The sequence below is a fragment of the Suricata suricatta genome, chromosome 6, assembly GCF_006229205.1.
Source record: "Suricata suricatta isolate VVHF042 chromosome 6, meerkat_22Aug2017_6uvM2_HiC, whole genome shotgun sequence".
Lineage (NCBI taxonomy): Eukaryota > Metazoa > Chordata > Mammalia > Carnivora > Herpestidae > Suricata > Suricata suricatta.
In genome coordinates, this window is record NC_043705.1 from 22852112 (window position 1) to 22866743 (window position 14632).

Here is a 14632-nt window from a genome sequence, read left to right on the forward strand (position 1 = left end):
AAATTCTAAAATGCTCAGTAATCAACTATTTATACAAGCTTGAGATTTAATCATTTGAAAAACCATCAAAACCAAAAAATACTTCAGCATTTAAAAATAACTTATGCAACAGAAATCAAATAAAGACCCTCAAGCCAAATTAAAGGAAAACAACTAAATTCAATTATCATGAAACTTAATTTATAAAAGACCCCCACAAGTTTACTCGTTTAAAATCAGTACTAAATCTGTAGTGAAAGACACCCTTTAGTGTTATGAGAAAAGTCCGCTCAGTCTAGGTAGGCTGAGGAAAGTATGCAGGTGTGTGAGAGAGTCAGGAAAACAGACTTGACGCACAGTAGGCATGTGGCACTATTCCGGGCCAGCATTTTTACAATAAGCCAGGCTTAAAAGATTTTTATGCTCTTGAGTATCTCAAATCAGATTTAGGGAACAAAAAAAGCAGATAATGAAAACAAAAGATAAATATTTTTTCTGCTTTTGCCTGAGGAAAGGTTAGACTGTTTTTCATAACCATAAGATGAAGTCTATATTCAGTTACTTGGGAAAATATAATCTTGACCATCATTCAAAACAGGGTCAGAATACATACATACATATATGGCATTGATCCTTGAAACATAAGTAATTCTTAAGATTTTGTACACTTTTTCAATCTTTACTTTTAACACGTACCATTTTTACATGGCTGACACTATTCTTAATGGCTCAAATGTAGTAAGAAATCTCCCTAGATACCTTTAAAGTCTATACACATTTTTTTAAATCTTTTTTTCTGTTTTTTATTTATTTCTGATAGACAGAGAGAGGAAGTGCAAGCAGGGGAGGGTCAGAGAGAGAGAGAGAGAGATACAGAATCTGAAGCAGGCTCCACGCTCTGAGCCAGCTGTCAGCAGAGCTCCACACGGGGCTCGAACCCACGAACCGCGAGATCATGACCTGAGCTGAAGCCGGCGCTCAACCGACTGAGCCACCCAGGCGCCCCACACATTTATTATTTTTAATGGCCACCTACTATCCCTTGTACTGGTAAGGAAACAGTGTACTGGACTATTCTGTAGCATTTTAGTATCTCCACGATTCTTCCTCACTGTAATGTAATCTGCAACATCCTTGTATAAACAGGTTTTCTGGGTGCATTATGCCAATGGAATACAACCCTAACACTAGACACCTGACGGGCTGCTTAAGGAGTAAATGACAATGTTTGTAAAGTGTCTAGTGGTCGCTGGCATATAGAAAGCCCTTGATAATTGTTAGCTTTTATTATTCCTTCCTCCTAATTTAATAGGTTGTAGAAAAAAATCACTCTGTAGAAAGAATCAGAGAGATAAAACATACTATCAATCCTCAAGTTTGCACATTTCAGGAAACAGGTCTAGGGCAAAGAGAACCTTGCTCAAAAATAAATGACCCTCAAACTCAGTCCTCATCCTTCAACAAGGGTGCTTTCCATGATACTCAATTCCTATGGGTACAAGCGTCCAAGGTAGTGTTTTTATAACATTTGCTGAATGGCTTACTACTTTGTACTTTAAATTCACTGTCATATCTCAAATTTTTAAATCGATTTTTGGCTGTACATCTATTTTTTTTCTTTTCCACTCTGTTGACAAGCTTTTTCTATTATATGCCATTTGCTAATCTCAACGTCAGCCCATGACGACTACCATTTCCTCCCATGAATTAGGAACACAAAAATAGAAAATGTGAACGTTCCCCCAACTATATTCTGTCAGCAGTTTATCAAGTTCTAAGCATCCTATTGGAATTTTTAGGCATAACATTTAATCATATATATGTGTAAAATAACATCCACTTATAACTTAATCTTTTTTGATTGTTATAATATAGTGTATTTTACCATTTTTGATTTCTGCTTTTACAACTCATGATTTCCTTGACCCAGACACATATACCCTCTGTTGTTCACATGGTATTCTCAGCTTTCAGAAGTGCACATTACTCCATTTTGCTTTTATGAAATACCTACATTAGAAATTAGCCCAAATAAATTCAAAGAGGACTCTCGCCTACAGAGGCAATGTGAACCCCAAGTGGTGGGAACAGAACCAACAAGCTACTTTCCCAGAAACGATACTCAGCTCCTCAGTATGAAACTGCCATAAATTTCAACTGTGTCCGTGGGCATCTGTGCCTAATCTACATTTATTCTGTGCATCCGTTAGTAAGACGTGTCTTAAAGTATCAGAAAAGCCTAACAGGTTATTTTGTAGGGTCTGGGAACACTCCAATTTTTTTTCATAGAAATTAATGGTAACTGCTTCTTCCCTTTATATCATTTTGGCTTATGAAAGGTTTCACAGGAACACTCTTCTTACAAATGGTGGGGGAAGCCTGTGTGCCATTAAAAATTTTTTTGAGAACAGGCTCTCTTTTGTCCCTCACATTTCCCATATTTTAATACTATGAAAATGTGCGTCACTTTTCTTATTTCACCTTACTAACACCTACTATCTATAAGACTTTCAATTACATTTCTTCCATTTTCTAGTTAGCAAAAATTATTATCTATTAAATTTAATGAAGGTAAAAGGTTCACTTATTTTACTCTATTTAGGGATGAAGCTAGAAATGTTTTCAAACATAAGAGTTCTTCTTTAATGTTCCCATTTTTATAAGAAGACTTTCTAATGATTTTTTTAAATGTTATTTTTGTGAGAGAAAGAGAGAAGAGTGCATGTGTGCGCAACCAGGGGAAGGGCACAGAGAAAGAGATGGAGGATCCAAAGTCAGATGCTCAACCAGCCAACCCACCTAAAGGCCCCAACTTCATAATAGTTTTTTTTTTTTAATGTTTATTTATTTTTGAGAGAGAAAGAGAGAGCACAAGTAAAGGAGGGGCAGAGAGAGACAGGGATACAAAGAATTTGAAGTAGGCTCCAAGCTGTCAGCACAGAGCCCAACATGGGGCTTGAACTCACAAACTATGAGATCATGACCTGAGCTAAAGTTGATGCTTAACCGACTGAGCCACCCAGGCGCCCCTATAATGCTTTTTAAAGAATTCTTTAGCCCTTAATTTCCTACACAGCAATTAGGAATGGACAGAATTCAGTATCTGAGTAAGAGGATCAACTGATGCTTGGGGTGTGTCAGAAATCTTTTTGAGAGAAAGTTAATTTTCACGGGACTTCAGCTTAACTCTGCAGAAATAAATGTCTATCTTGTTGTGCTTAATATAACATCACAGTAAATGAAATCTTGTACTTACAGGTACCATAGGCAGGCTCCCACTGCAGTGACATCATCTGAAACTTCTCCTCATCTGTGTCTACATCCAGACTGGAGAGATATTGCTTCACTTTTCTTGCCATTTGGGCATCCTCGTATAGCTTCTTGGCATTAAGCAGAGAGCTGCGGCGTGCTCTTTTCTTGTGAGCACCTCCCTGGACATCCAGCATGTTTGAGTTTGTGCTGCCTTGACTCAGTGACCTGTAGGAAGATGGATATCACAATGCGGGACAGTAAACATAAGAATTACACATGGCAGATTGAAGATTAAAAGAATTTTGTTCTGTTAATGCTACTGCATGCTGATGCAAATGAGTTAAGAGATGAAGAGCATTAATGCAAAGTCATATGGCACACATGGCTATGTTCTAAGTTTTAAGATTTGGCAAAGTGCAGAATTCAAAAGCATAAGATGATAATTTCTCCCCCCCCCCACCCCGGCAACAAATTCCATCCGATCTGTGTCTGTGCCTATGCAACCCATGGCACAACTGGGACAAGTAAACAGTGACCCCAGGAGCCCATCCACACTCTGAAATACGGCAAGGGCCTGAGTCAGCCATCCTTAGCCAGATCTCTACACCAAGGTTCTTCAGCAAGGGAGTTTCTACAGGAGCTTTGCTCATCTGGGCTGCTTTAGACATGCCACAGCCATCACCATTCCTGTCTACAGCAGGCCACTCTGAGTATGCTAACCAATTTTACCACTAAGGAGATTTTGGACAAAATTCAAAGAGAACAACCAAAAAGAAAAATGGGCATTTACACTCAATCCCCATATAGTCAGAGACCAGAAATACAACAGAAAGCCACTCAATCTTCCACTCACACACAGAATGCTTAGCCAGTATGTGGTTCTAGGACCGAGGATCTGGGACTTGGAAACTTTCTTTACAATGCCTCTGTGACGAACTGCAAGCCGAGAAGAAATAACCACAGTTCAAACAAACTATAGCTTCACCCAACCTCTCTGTGGCAAATCTCATTCTATAATGGCCACATCTGTAATCAGTGGAAAACAGGAAAAGCAATGCTATTTGTCCTTTCTAATGAGGCTAGAAACGCAAAGTTCTTACGTGATTTTTATTCTAAATGCAGTTCTCATTCCAAAATAATAAAGTTTTCTAAGTTAGCTTCATATTAGCTTCATACTTATCTCAAAATATTATAAATACACAGTCCACAATCAAAAAACAATTTGTTCTTCAGGCTCATGTACTATCTAAAAGAGACATTAAAACCTAATGTGTTCTTTTGTAAATTAAGCAAAACAAAAGTTGTGAAGAGGCGTTATAGTATTTTTTTTCTTTCACAATTTTAATATCTTTGAATTAAGATGTGTCTTACATTCAAAAGCAACTTTTCAACTGCTATGGGTCAGGCACCATCTGTGACATGGCTGTCACTCCCTGTACACAGAGAAACTTCAAAACTTGAAGGGGGTGGAGGGAGAAAATCCAACGACATTAGTGAATTACTCTTTTAATCTCCAGTAACCAAATGATTATAAGAAGGTAGTGAATCTGACAAGTTCAGCAACATTCTTAGAGCACTGTCAAAAGGAGGCTATCCTAAATATCGGCAAAGCAAAGCTAATAGCCCAGCACCAGGAGTTTTTACTTTAGCGGCTTGTTTTAAGAAATACTCCACCACCAACACAGTTGATGGCACCAAAAACTAAACCAAACCAAACCAAACAAACAAAAAAAAAAAAAAAACAAAAAAAACCAAAAACAAACTGTGCAGAGAAAAACACTCAGAAACTATTAACTCAGAAGATTCATATTCTAAATATGAGTAAGTTTGAGAGAGATCTAAATAAACCAATTTAATGTGCTCACATTTTTCTTTTAATGAATGTAAAAGGATGTTATGTGATAAAAATACATACCTAAGTTTACATAAGAGTAATAGCATAAAAAGTAAAACATTTTCAGAAGAAGGCACTTAAGTAATTTTTTTATTGGTACATAAAAATAATGGTATGTCCAACAAATGAAGATGTCTTAGATTCAAATAAATGGAGTAAAATCAGTGCCAATCATTAGAAGCAAATTTTAATACAAATATTAAAGTTTTTTTTACAAATAAAATTAAAATTCTAATACAAATAAAAAATTTTTACCTTTACTGATATATAGATATATATCTATATATCTATATATCTATATAAATGTCCACAAATCTAGGATACAAAATTCTAGTAACTGAAAGCACTGTAATAAATGACAGTAAAATGCCTTCTAAACCTCTTTCAAAACAGAATAATGCTATGATATGAAAATGCCTACTGTCTGCAAGCATCATACATTGCAACTCTAAAACTGAACAAATAATGAATGTGTTAAGTCATTCAACACCCCAAATTCCCACTAGTATGTACGGACCAAGTATTCTTCATAATAATAATAATGCCAGGAACCAATTTCTACTTTCAATGAAAAGAACCAGAAAAGACCATGACATAAATGTAGAATACAGAAGGAAACACACGAGAAAAACACAGAGAAGAAATAATGTAGAAGGAAATTCAAGTTCACCAAACTTCAACAGAAAACAGGATCACAAGACAAGACTCAAGTTCAAGTAAGTGGCTCACAGAAAAATCCTTCTTGTATGTAATTAAGGAATCTGACTTCATGATTCACTCTAGTCTTAAAATAACAAAATCCTTCATATGCAATCCCTTTATTCACAAAAACTGTCTCTTTCTTCATCTAAAAATGAAAGGACTACAGAGGTAATTTATAAGGCCCTAAACATTCTAGGGTTCAAAGTAAGAGATATCTTTGTATAAGCAGAGATCTGAACATACCTAAACAGCAAAAGGTGGCAGTTTCAGATTGTATTACAGGGTTTTTTGTTTTTATAAGGTGAATTCTACCCCCAATGTGTGGTTTCAACTCATGACACCAAGACCAATGCTCCTCTGACCAAGCTGTCCAGGCACCCCTGACTGTAGTACAATTTTAAGAGATATAAGGGAGTCTCTTATTTAAAATGGTACAGCTTTAAAATAAAATCCAATCAGTACTGTTTGTGTCACATGGTATTAGTGGATCTGAGGAATTACAATCATCTTCTATTTCAATCATTTACTAACTAAATTTTATAGTATAGTTTGGATAAGGGCTGCCTCTTTTTGGAAAACTGATGGAAACATAAGCTTTATAAACGAACTTCATTTTTATGTCATTACATTTTTTTCTTTTAATAAAACAAGGCATGTGAATAAACTTTTTAAAGTAGGCTCCATGCCCATGGTGGTGGGGCTTGAACTCATGATCCTGAGATCAAAAGTTGCATGCTCTACTGAATAGGCCAAGCAGGCACCCCAAAATATGGCACTTGAGAAAAAGAACTCTGGATGAGATTATGTACATCTGGAGCTACTGTTAGTGAGCTGTAAGAACTGAGACCCGTCTATCTTCCTCACCTGCAGCATAAGAATACCAGTATTCATCTCACAGGGTGCATGGAGAATTAAATAATTCATATGAAGTGCTCAGAACAATATATGGCACAGAGCAAGCACACAACAAGTATTTACTATCATCCTCTTTTAATTGACCCTGCTAAATTAAAACCTACAAGGGACTTACGGGACGTCAACAATGGAGAAGTCCGGGGGGGAAAAATCCAGTTCTATCACTATTTTCACCTTGTTAGCAAAAGGCATTTGTGAGGCGCGTAGGTTGAGGGTTAACAGGACGCATGCGAGTTTATCCGCGTGCATTAACGGAAAGGATGCAGTACGTGTTAAGAGTTGCACAACCCCTGGTTCAGGTGCATTCATCTCTACACTTACCCCAGACTCCGCCACCTCTTCTTCCTGTAAGCAAGAGCCACAAACATTGACGCATGGGTTTGAATAGGAAAGCACAGAAAAAAGACAACAAGTGAGAGTCAGAGAAACTATGGAGACAGAAAAGAACAGGAACATTTTACCAAGAAAAAAATGGTAGCTTCACAGTAAAATGACTTTAATGGAACGCAGCGGGGGTAAAATGAATTAGGATATGTACTGGAGACCAACAAACCCACAATATTCTTTACAATATGCTTTCAGGCTAATTATATTTCTAGTATCCAATCTGTATCAGAGGTTTATATTAATAAAAAACTTTAAAAAAAAACCACTTATTATAAAGTTTGAATTTAAATGTTTAAGGGATGTAAACCTTAATTTAAGGAAGAGACTTTTTGAATATTTTTTCAAAGGATTTTGAGCACTCCTTTCAATAACAAGATGAAGTTACAAGGAACATAAAGATTTATAATGTCATTTCTAAGTGCAGAAATTTCTCCCATAATGTACTTTAAAACAAATTTTGACCAAGTCAATCTAAAATTTAATTAAAAGCATATTATCAGAATAAGATTCTGCATATTCTTATACTACAAATGGACTGAATAAATATTTAATTTTCTTCCCCCCCCCCACTGGCCTCTGTGCTGCAGGTGGTCTAAGACTGTTGTTCATTCAGCAAACTGACTACTGTTAGAATACAAGAGGTTACTTTGTCCACACTATATAAGATACACCACAAAAATGGGTAAGTACTTGCTTAAAGAAAAAGTTCATTTCAATACTGACTAAAAACAACAACTGACTCAGGAAAAGTTCAGTCCAATTTGTCCAATCTAATTATGAATGTTTTATTTTCCCTTATCTATCCCGTATTCTATTTAGCCCCGGTCATGCCCCACAAAATAGCCAAGTTATTAAATTTCTCATTAGGTTTTTCCTCCTTTGTTCATTTTTTAAGTGGAGCTCATACGTAGTATGTTATTGACTGGTCTGGCAGGGGCACAAATCCATTATGTTTTTGGGAATGAGGGTGCTAATAACATACGAGTAAATGGAAGTCCACACACGACGACAGGCAGCAGTGGGGCCACTGTACAGAAACATGCAACAAAGGCAAAAACTTAAAAAACAAACAAACCACAAACCTTCCTCCAGGTTTGCTCTGGTCCCTGGCTCTTACGGTTTTCTGCTTCCACACTGTCGAGCAACGACATGTCTCCTTACATGTCAGATTCTCAAGAGCAGAGTGGGATGGGTAGGGAGGAGGAGAGTGACACCCCCTCTGTCTGTTCTCTGAGGGTCTCTACACTAGAGCAACTATCAGATCACCTACTTACAAAAACAGACTCCTGAACAGTAAATTAAATAAAACAAAACAGAAAACCTATCCTGACACACACTGACGACACTGTTTGTTTGATTACAAAACTTTCACCTCTTATTTTTAAAGATAGAAATGTTTTTGTTTCTCTACTAGACTATATTTTTTTTAAGCCAGGGAACTGTGCCTATCTTTGTGTCTATTTCATCTTTAAGTCTTATGCACTGAAGCTACACACATTGGCTCGGAAGAAAGTAAGTGCCCTAAATTAAACCCTGGTGTCTATTTACCCTGAAAATTACAAAAATTACTGAGAAGAGCCTGACAACACACTTTCTCTAAGTTTTACTCAGTTTGAGAAAGTCTTTATTACATTAAAAATGGATTTTAAAAAGCATTCATTCTTAGAAGATCAGGTTAATATGGAATACAAATAACATATTTCATTTTTATTAATAATGGAACATGCTTACATTTGTACTAAGTTCTGCTAAAGAACTTGCATACAAATAAACAGTAGTACGGCTTGAGGAAAAGAATAGACTTTAAAAGAATATAGTATGCCTTTAATAGAAATAGAACTTTAAAAGTATTTAGTAAAAATAAAAGGTGTGCGTAGACTAATACTGTACAAATTAGAATGAAAACCAGACAAAATAATTTGTCCTTTAAGGTAACTTCAGTAAACATGAGCGATTTTCTTATATTTAAGTCAGTTATTTAACATAACAATAACAATACTGAATTATCCACATACTTCAAAAAGTAATACAGAACCAGCGTTCAAATCTGAGCAAGTTACATAATCCTGGACATATCACCTAAATGCTCTGAGCATCAGATTTTCATATGTACATAGAAACCCAGACCACCTACCTTTAATGGGTTGCTGTGATAAACAATTAGTGGAGACTGACATGTGTGAAGCATGTCATACAGTCCATAACAAATGGGAGATGGCTAATAAATGATAAATATTAATATTGTATCACTTGATGGCACTGTAACACTTCTACAGACTTCAATGCCATACCTCTGTCGAAACATCACAGCTGGGTCCATGTTAGCAGAAGTCATCCGAACAACTTGACGGATTTCCTTGGCAATCATTCTTAGCTTCTCAAAATTCACTAAACCATCTACTTTGGAGTCATTTCCTATGGAATAAAACCAACTTTTTCATTTTCAAAATTAAAATACTTATGTAAGGTAGCAGAAGTCAGGTTACTCTTGGGGCCACAAATCAGAATCATCTTTATGAAATTGCCACTTTTGTTTTTAAGAACTGATAAAAGCACATACAGTTCAACTCTGATCCCAGGCAATGAGCTACTAGGAGGAATTCTTTTCCTTTGGGAGGAAGGATTATAAGTACTAGAAGTTGATAAGCTACATAGCTTCTAAAACCGATTTCACAATGTTAAAGGCACATCTATAAAATGTGTGGCTCCTTAAATCTTACTGTCTAGATGCTCAGCCCACTCTGTCAGGTACCTGCATCTGCTCTTCTGGGCAGCAGGGCACCGCACTTGAAAACTCTGGCTCTAGCCAGAGGTCACAAAGAGTGACGTATGGGCTTAATTAACCCAGTAAGCTTCTTTGGTTTAAAATCCTTTAAGGGGTGCCTATGTGGCTTAGTCAGTTAAGGGTCTGACTTCGGCTCAGGTCATAATCAAGCCCTTCATCGGGCTCTCGGCTCCCAGTACAGAGCCAGCTTAGAATCCTCTGTCCCCCTCTATCCCTGCCTCTCCCCTGCTTATGCTCTCTCTCCATCCCTCTCAAAATAAATACATAATCTTGAAAATTTTATAAAATCTCCCAATGTTTGAAAACTGAACACTACTCTTTGAAATAATGCATGGGTCAGACAAAATCATCAAAAATAATAAAAATAAAATACTTTAAAAAAGTGTGAAATGAGTTGTCAACATTTATCAAGTAGAATATATCCCATGAAAACTGACTGCTCTTAAAAAGGGAGGGTTCCAGTGGGGGATTAAGTACGAGTAGATCTGCTTTCCCAAATGGCAATTATTAAATTAAGGCGACTGGTGCGTAAACACTTTCTGGTCTGCCATTCATCTCTTCTTTCTGAAATTTAAATTTACAATTGTGACTTTCATCACCAACACAAATTTGCTAGCTCATAAGTTCCATAATTTTTCCTTCTATTCTGATTAAATCAGTGGAGGCTCTGCAGAAAAATTCACATAACTTTCAAAATAACCTACTTTTCTTTGAAGAGGGTAGCTTTGAGACCAGACATAGCCCATCTGATGGCTTACCAAGTTCAGACTACAAGGCAAAAACTATATATTTAAAAGGCAATGTGACGGACTTCAGTTGTGTTTCTTTTTCACATCTGTCTTTAATAGTTTCTGTAACCCCATTTATCTACTCTGGTAGCCCCTGAGATGCCTATGTGGAACTCCAAGTCCCTAAGGGCAAGTCTGAGAACCTAATGCATCTGAAACATAGGGTGGTCTGCTTTCTCATGGTAAATAACATCTATACATGAGATATTCAGGGTCTCAACATGTGAGTTGGTAACAAAATAACCACCCAAAAATATCTCCAAGTCACATAAACATGTCTTGATGGAGCAAGTCAGAAAAATATATTTGAAGCCTATCAGAGTATTTCCTTATGAAAAAGGAGTGCTAATAAGAGAGAGATAATTAGAACAACTCTCCTGCTGAGAATAATTAGAAAAGTTGAGCAAAAATAGAAAGAACAAGGATTTTAAAGCAACAAAAAGCTATCAAAGCAATGAAGATTTGGAAGAAGAATGAAGATCTGGGGAAGGTTTACTCTGATCCAAGGGCATCTACTGATTCAGAAAAGGGGGATGATAAACTTAAAAAAAACTAAGTGGTGACACCCTGACTTCAGACGTTAGAAGAAAACTCCTCAGGTCCTGATAAACCTCCAATGCTTTGGGGTTGGGATCCTGAAGGGATGTCCTGGGACTAAGGATGAACTTGATGTGACCAAGATAAGAGTTCAATGTTAAATTATCTTGAAATGTGAAAAAAAAAATGGATTAAGGTGATTTTGGACAGCTAGTGTGCCTAGCTGCTTGGCAAAAGCAAGTTTTTTTTGTTTGTTTTTTTAATTTTAAAAATTTTATTTTATTACTGAGACAGAGAGAGAAATAGACCATGAGCGGGAGAGGGTCAGAGAGAGAGGAAGACACAGAATCTGAAGCAGGCACCAGGCTCTGAACTGTCCGCACAGAGCCTGAGGCGGGGCTCCAACCCAGGAGCTGTGCTATCAAGACCTGAGCCGAAGTCAGCTGCCTATCCAACTGAGCCACCCAGGCACCCAGCAAAAGCAAGTTTTATTTCTCTCTGGAGGAGTGGGACATCATCTGAAACCTCAAATTATTTCTGTAAATCTTTCATACTCAACATTCATTTGATCAAAAATAACTAGGGGCATGAGGAGAAAACATGATGAAAACAGGAAACAAAAACAACAGAAAAGGACATACAACGGATGGGGTTATTAGATACAGACTTTAAAATAGTTATGTTGAATATGTGCAAAGAGGAAGAAAACAACACTAAAAACTTAGAGAACACAGATAAAACAATGTAAACTGTAAACAGGATAAAACACAGTAACTGGCTAAGAATTCATTGATATATTTAACAGTAGATTATACATAATTGAAGAACTGATAAATTGGACAGTAAATTGGAAGAAAATATCCAGAAGGAAGCATGGTTAAGACAAGGGTGAAAGCAAAATCTCTAAAGTAAAGGTCAGAAGAGGGTAGGTAAGGAATCTGAAGACAAAAATCAAAGAGGATTTTCCAAAACTGATGAAGATATCTTATAAAGAAATCAGGACTAAAACTAACAAAACGCAAAATGCCACACCTCGTTACATCAGATTAAAACTAAAAAAAGAGACCAAGAGAATGGAAAATTATAAGGCAGCTATTGGAAGAAGGGAAGAATATAATCACAGGGAACGGCTATTAAGTCTGACAAATGACTTCTCAATATCAGCAGTGAAAGCCGGACACAATGAAATGGTGTCTTAAAATGCTCAAAGACCATTGAGAAGCAAAATTATGCCTTAAAAATGAATATGAAATACAGACATTTTTAGGTAAATGAAATTGAGGTATTTCATCACCAGCAGACTTGCACTTAAATAAATAATAAGTAGTCTCTATAGGAAGGAAAAAAAACTCCAACCACATGGAAGCTTTGAAAAGCAGAGAGGAATAAAAACAGTATCATCATGATGATATAAATACTGACTTCACTAAATGATAAGATCATGTAAACATTAAAGGTATGACAAGTGTATATGAACTGGTAGGTGAGTAAACGGAATTTAAGTAGTCTACATTCTCTGCACTGCCCAATACAAAGAAAAGTACTAATAAATATTAACTTAATTAATATCAACTAAGTAAAAATATGATGCCTAATGTAACATTAGAATAATAGTAAAATAGTGTATAGTTAGCAAGTTACCAGACTAGAACAAATACCATATACAAAAATTAATTCAGGGAAACTGGAAGCAAAACATGCTAAAATATCCACGTTAGGCTTTTAAAACTAAGAACATGCTGTTTATCGAAAGATAATCTTAAGAGGCTCAAAAGGCAAATCATATTACACCCAGGATTTATAAGAATTTCTTAAAAATATACTAAATACGAGACAACCTAATAAATAAATATCCAAAAAACCCAAACTGGTAATTAGTCAAAAAACCCCCACATAAATGTATAAAAGGGTGCTCACACTCATTAGTAATCAGGGAAATACAAAACTAAACCGTACCACTACTGAATGGGTAAAAATAAAAGGAACGAATTTACAGGTGTTGGTGACAAACTAACTCTAATAACACTGCCAGTGTTGTGCTTTGCTAGGCAATGCCAAACTGTTTTCTAAAGTTGATTATATGAATGTCACATCCATAATAAATTCCACTTTCAATGATGTGAATGTTCAAAGCAGCATTATCCATAATAGGTGATTAGTGGAAAACTATGAAATACTCATCAGAACAGATAAATCCACTGCATTGCATTCAGGTAATGGAATACTAGTTTTGAAAATGAAATACAGCTACAGTCAAAAACATGGAAAAATCTTAATAGATCTAATGTTGACTAAAATAAGCCAGAAGCCAAACCAAACCAAAATGTAAGAAAACAAATATACTCTGATTCCATTTATATCAAGTTCAGCAACAGATACCAGAGTATCAGAGGTCAGGGCAGTCATTACTTTCGAGGAGAGTGTGAGGACAGTTACTAGTGAGACGGGTCACCAGGGCTCCTGGGAGGCCGGTGACATTCTACTCTAGACCTGCATGTTGGTTACATGGGAGTTTGCTTTGTCATAATTCATTTAGTCGTTCCCTTGTTATGGGCACTTTTCTGTATTGCATGTGTTGAATAATTAAATTTAAAAAAGGTTGGAAGGAAAAGCATTAGGAAACAAAATTTTAAAAATGATCAGTCTGATGTGGGTTTAAGTCAAATTTATGTTTGAATGCAGAGGGGAAAACACTTAAATTTGTTTTTGTCAGTAATGTGGGTTTTGATTTCTACAATTTGCTACATTTAATTAGATAAAGCTTTTGTGACATAAAAGGCTGAAAAATATATTAAATATAATTAATCACAATTCTGTGGAATCTGCTCAAGCTGAACACACTAATTTTCAAATAACTTTTAAATACCTTCATGTAGAAATGTCATATCTTTCTTGACAACAGGGAAGAGTGGAATAATTGGAGGCTGCATGCTTTGACTACTAAGAATATTTCTATACTTTGCCATGTTTCTAGATGGATCAAAGAGGTCTTGTAGATCCTGGAGGTGTTTCTCATACTTGCTTGGTAATTTTTCCCAAGTACCTCTGAGTCGTGCTACAGATGCCAGGTTCAAGCCACTGCCAAAGATGAGAATAAAAACATTAATAAGGGACTCGGATAAGGGAGAAGACTCATGGCAGTAAAGCATATACAATAAGTTTCTCTAATAAAGCTAAAATAAGTAGGGACATAGTTTTAATATGTTGCCATGAAGAGAGCAGAACGATGGAAAAAAATAACAAAAGGGGCTCTCCGATCTTACAATCAGGAAAACCTCTTCCAAAGGAGCTACATTACTTGTCTATAGTTGTAGACTGGCGCCTTTATTTTACAGCTGGCAGGTAGGAGACAAACATAATATTTCCACAGAAGAAACACTTAAGTATTTTTTA

General features: G+C 36.2%; 1 protein-coding gene across 6 annotated transcripts in view; it reads right to left on the bottom strand.

Moving 5' to 3' along the window:
• The window catches only part of RAPGEF6 (Rap guanine nucleotide exchange factor 6), a 188897-nt gene that overhangs the window by 17885 nt on the left and 156380 nt on the right, over positions 1–14632 (bottom strand). For all 6 annotated transcript variants that reach the window (XM_029941860.1, XM_029941857.1, XM_029941858.1 and 3 more), the window contains 3 exons: positions 14106–14317; positions 9421–9544; positions 3236–3456 (listed from right to left, as the gene is read on the bottom strand). In XM_029941860.1, the coding sequence (XP_029797720.1) occupies positions 3236–3456; positions 9421–9544; positions 14106–14317 (557 nt within the window). The remainder of the gene's footprint in view (positions 1–3235; positions 3457–9420; positions 9545–14105; positions 14318–14632) is intronic.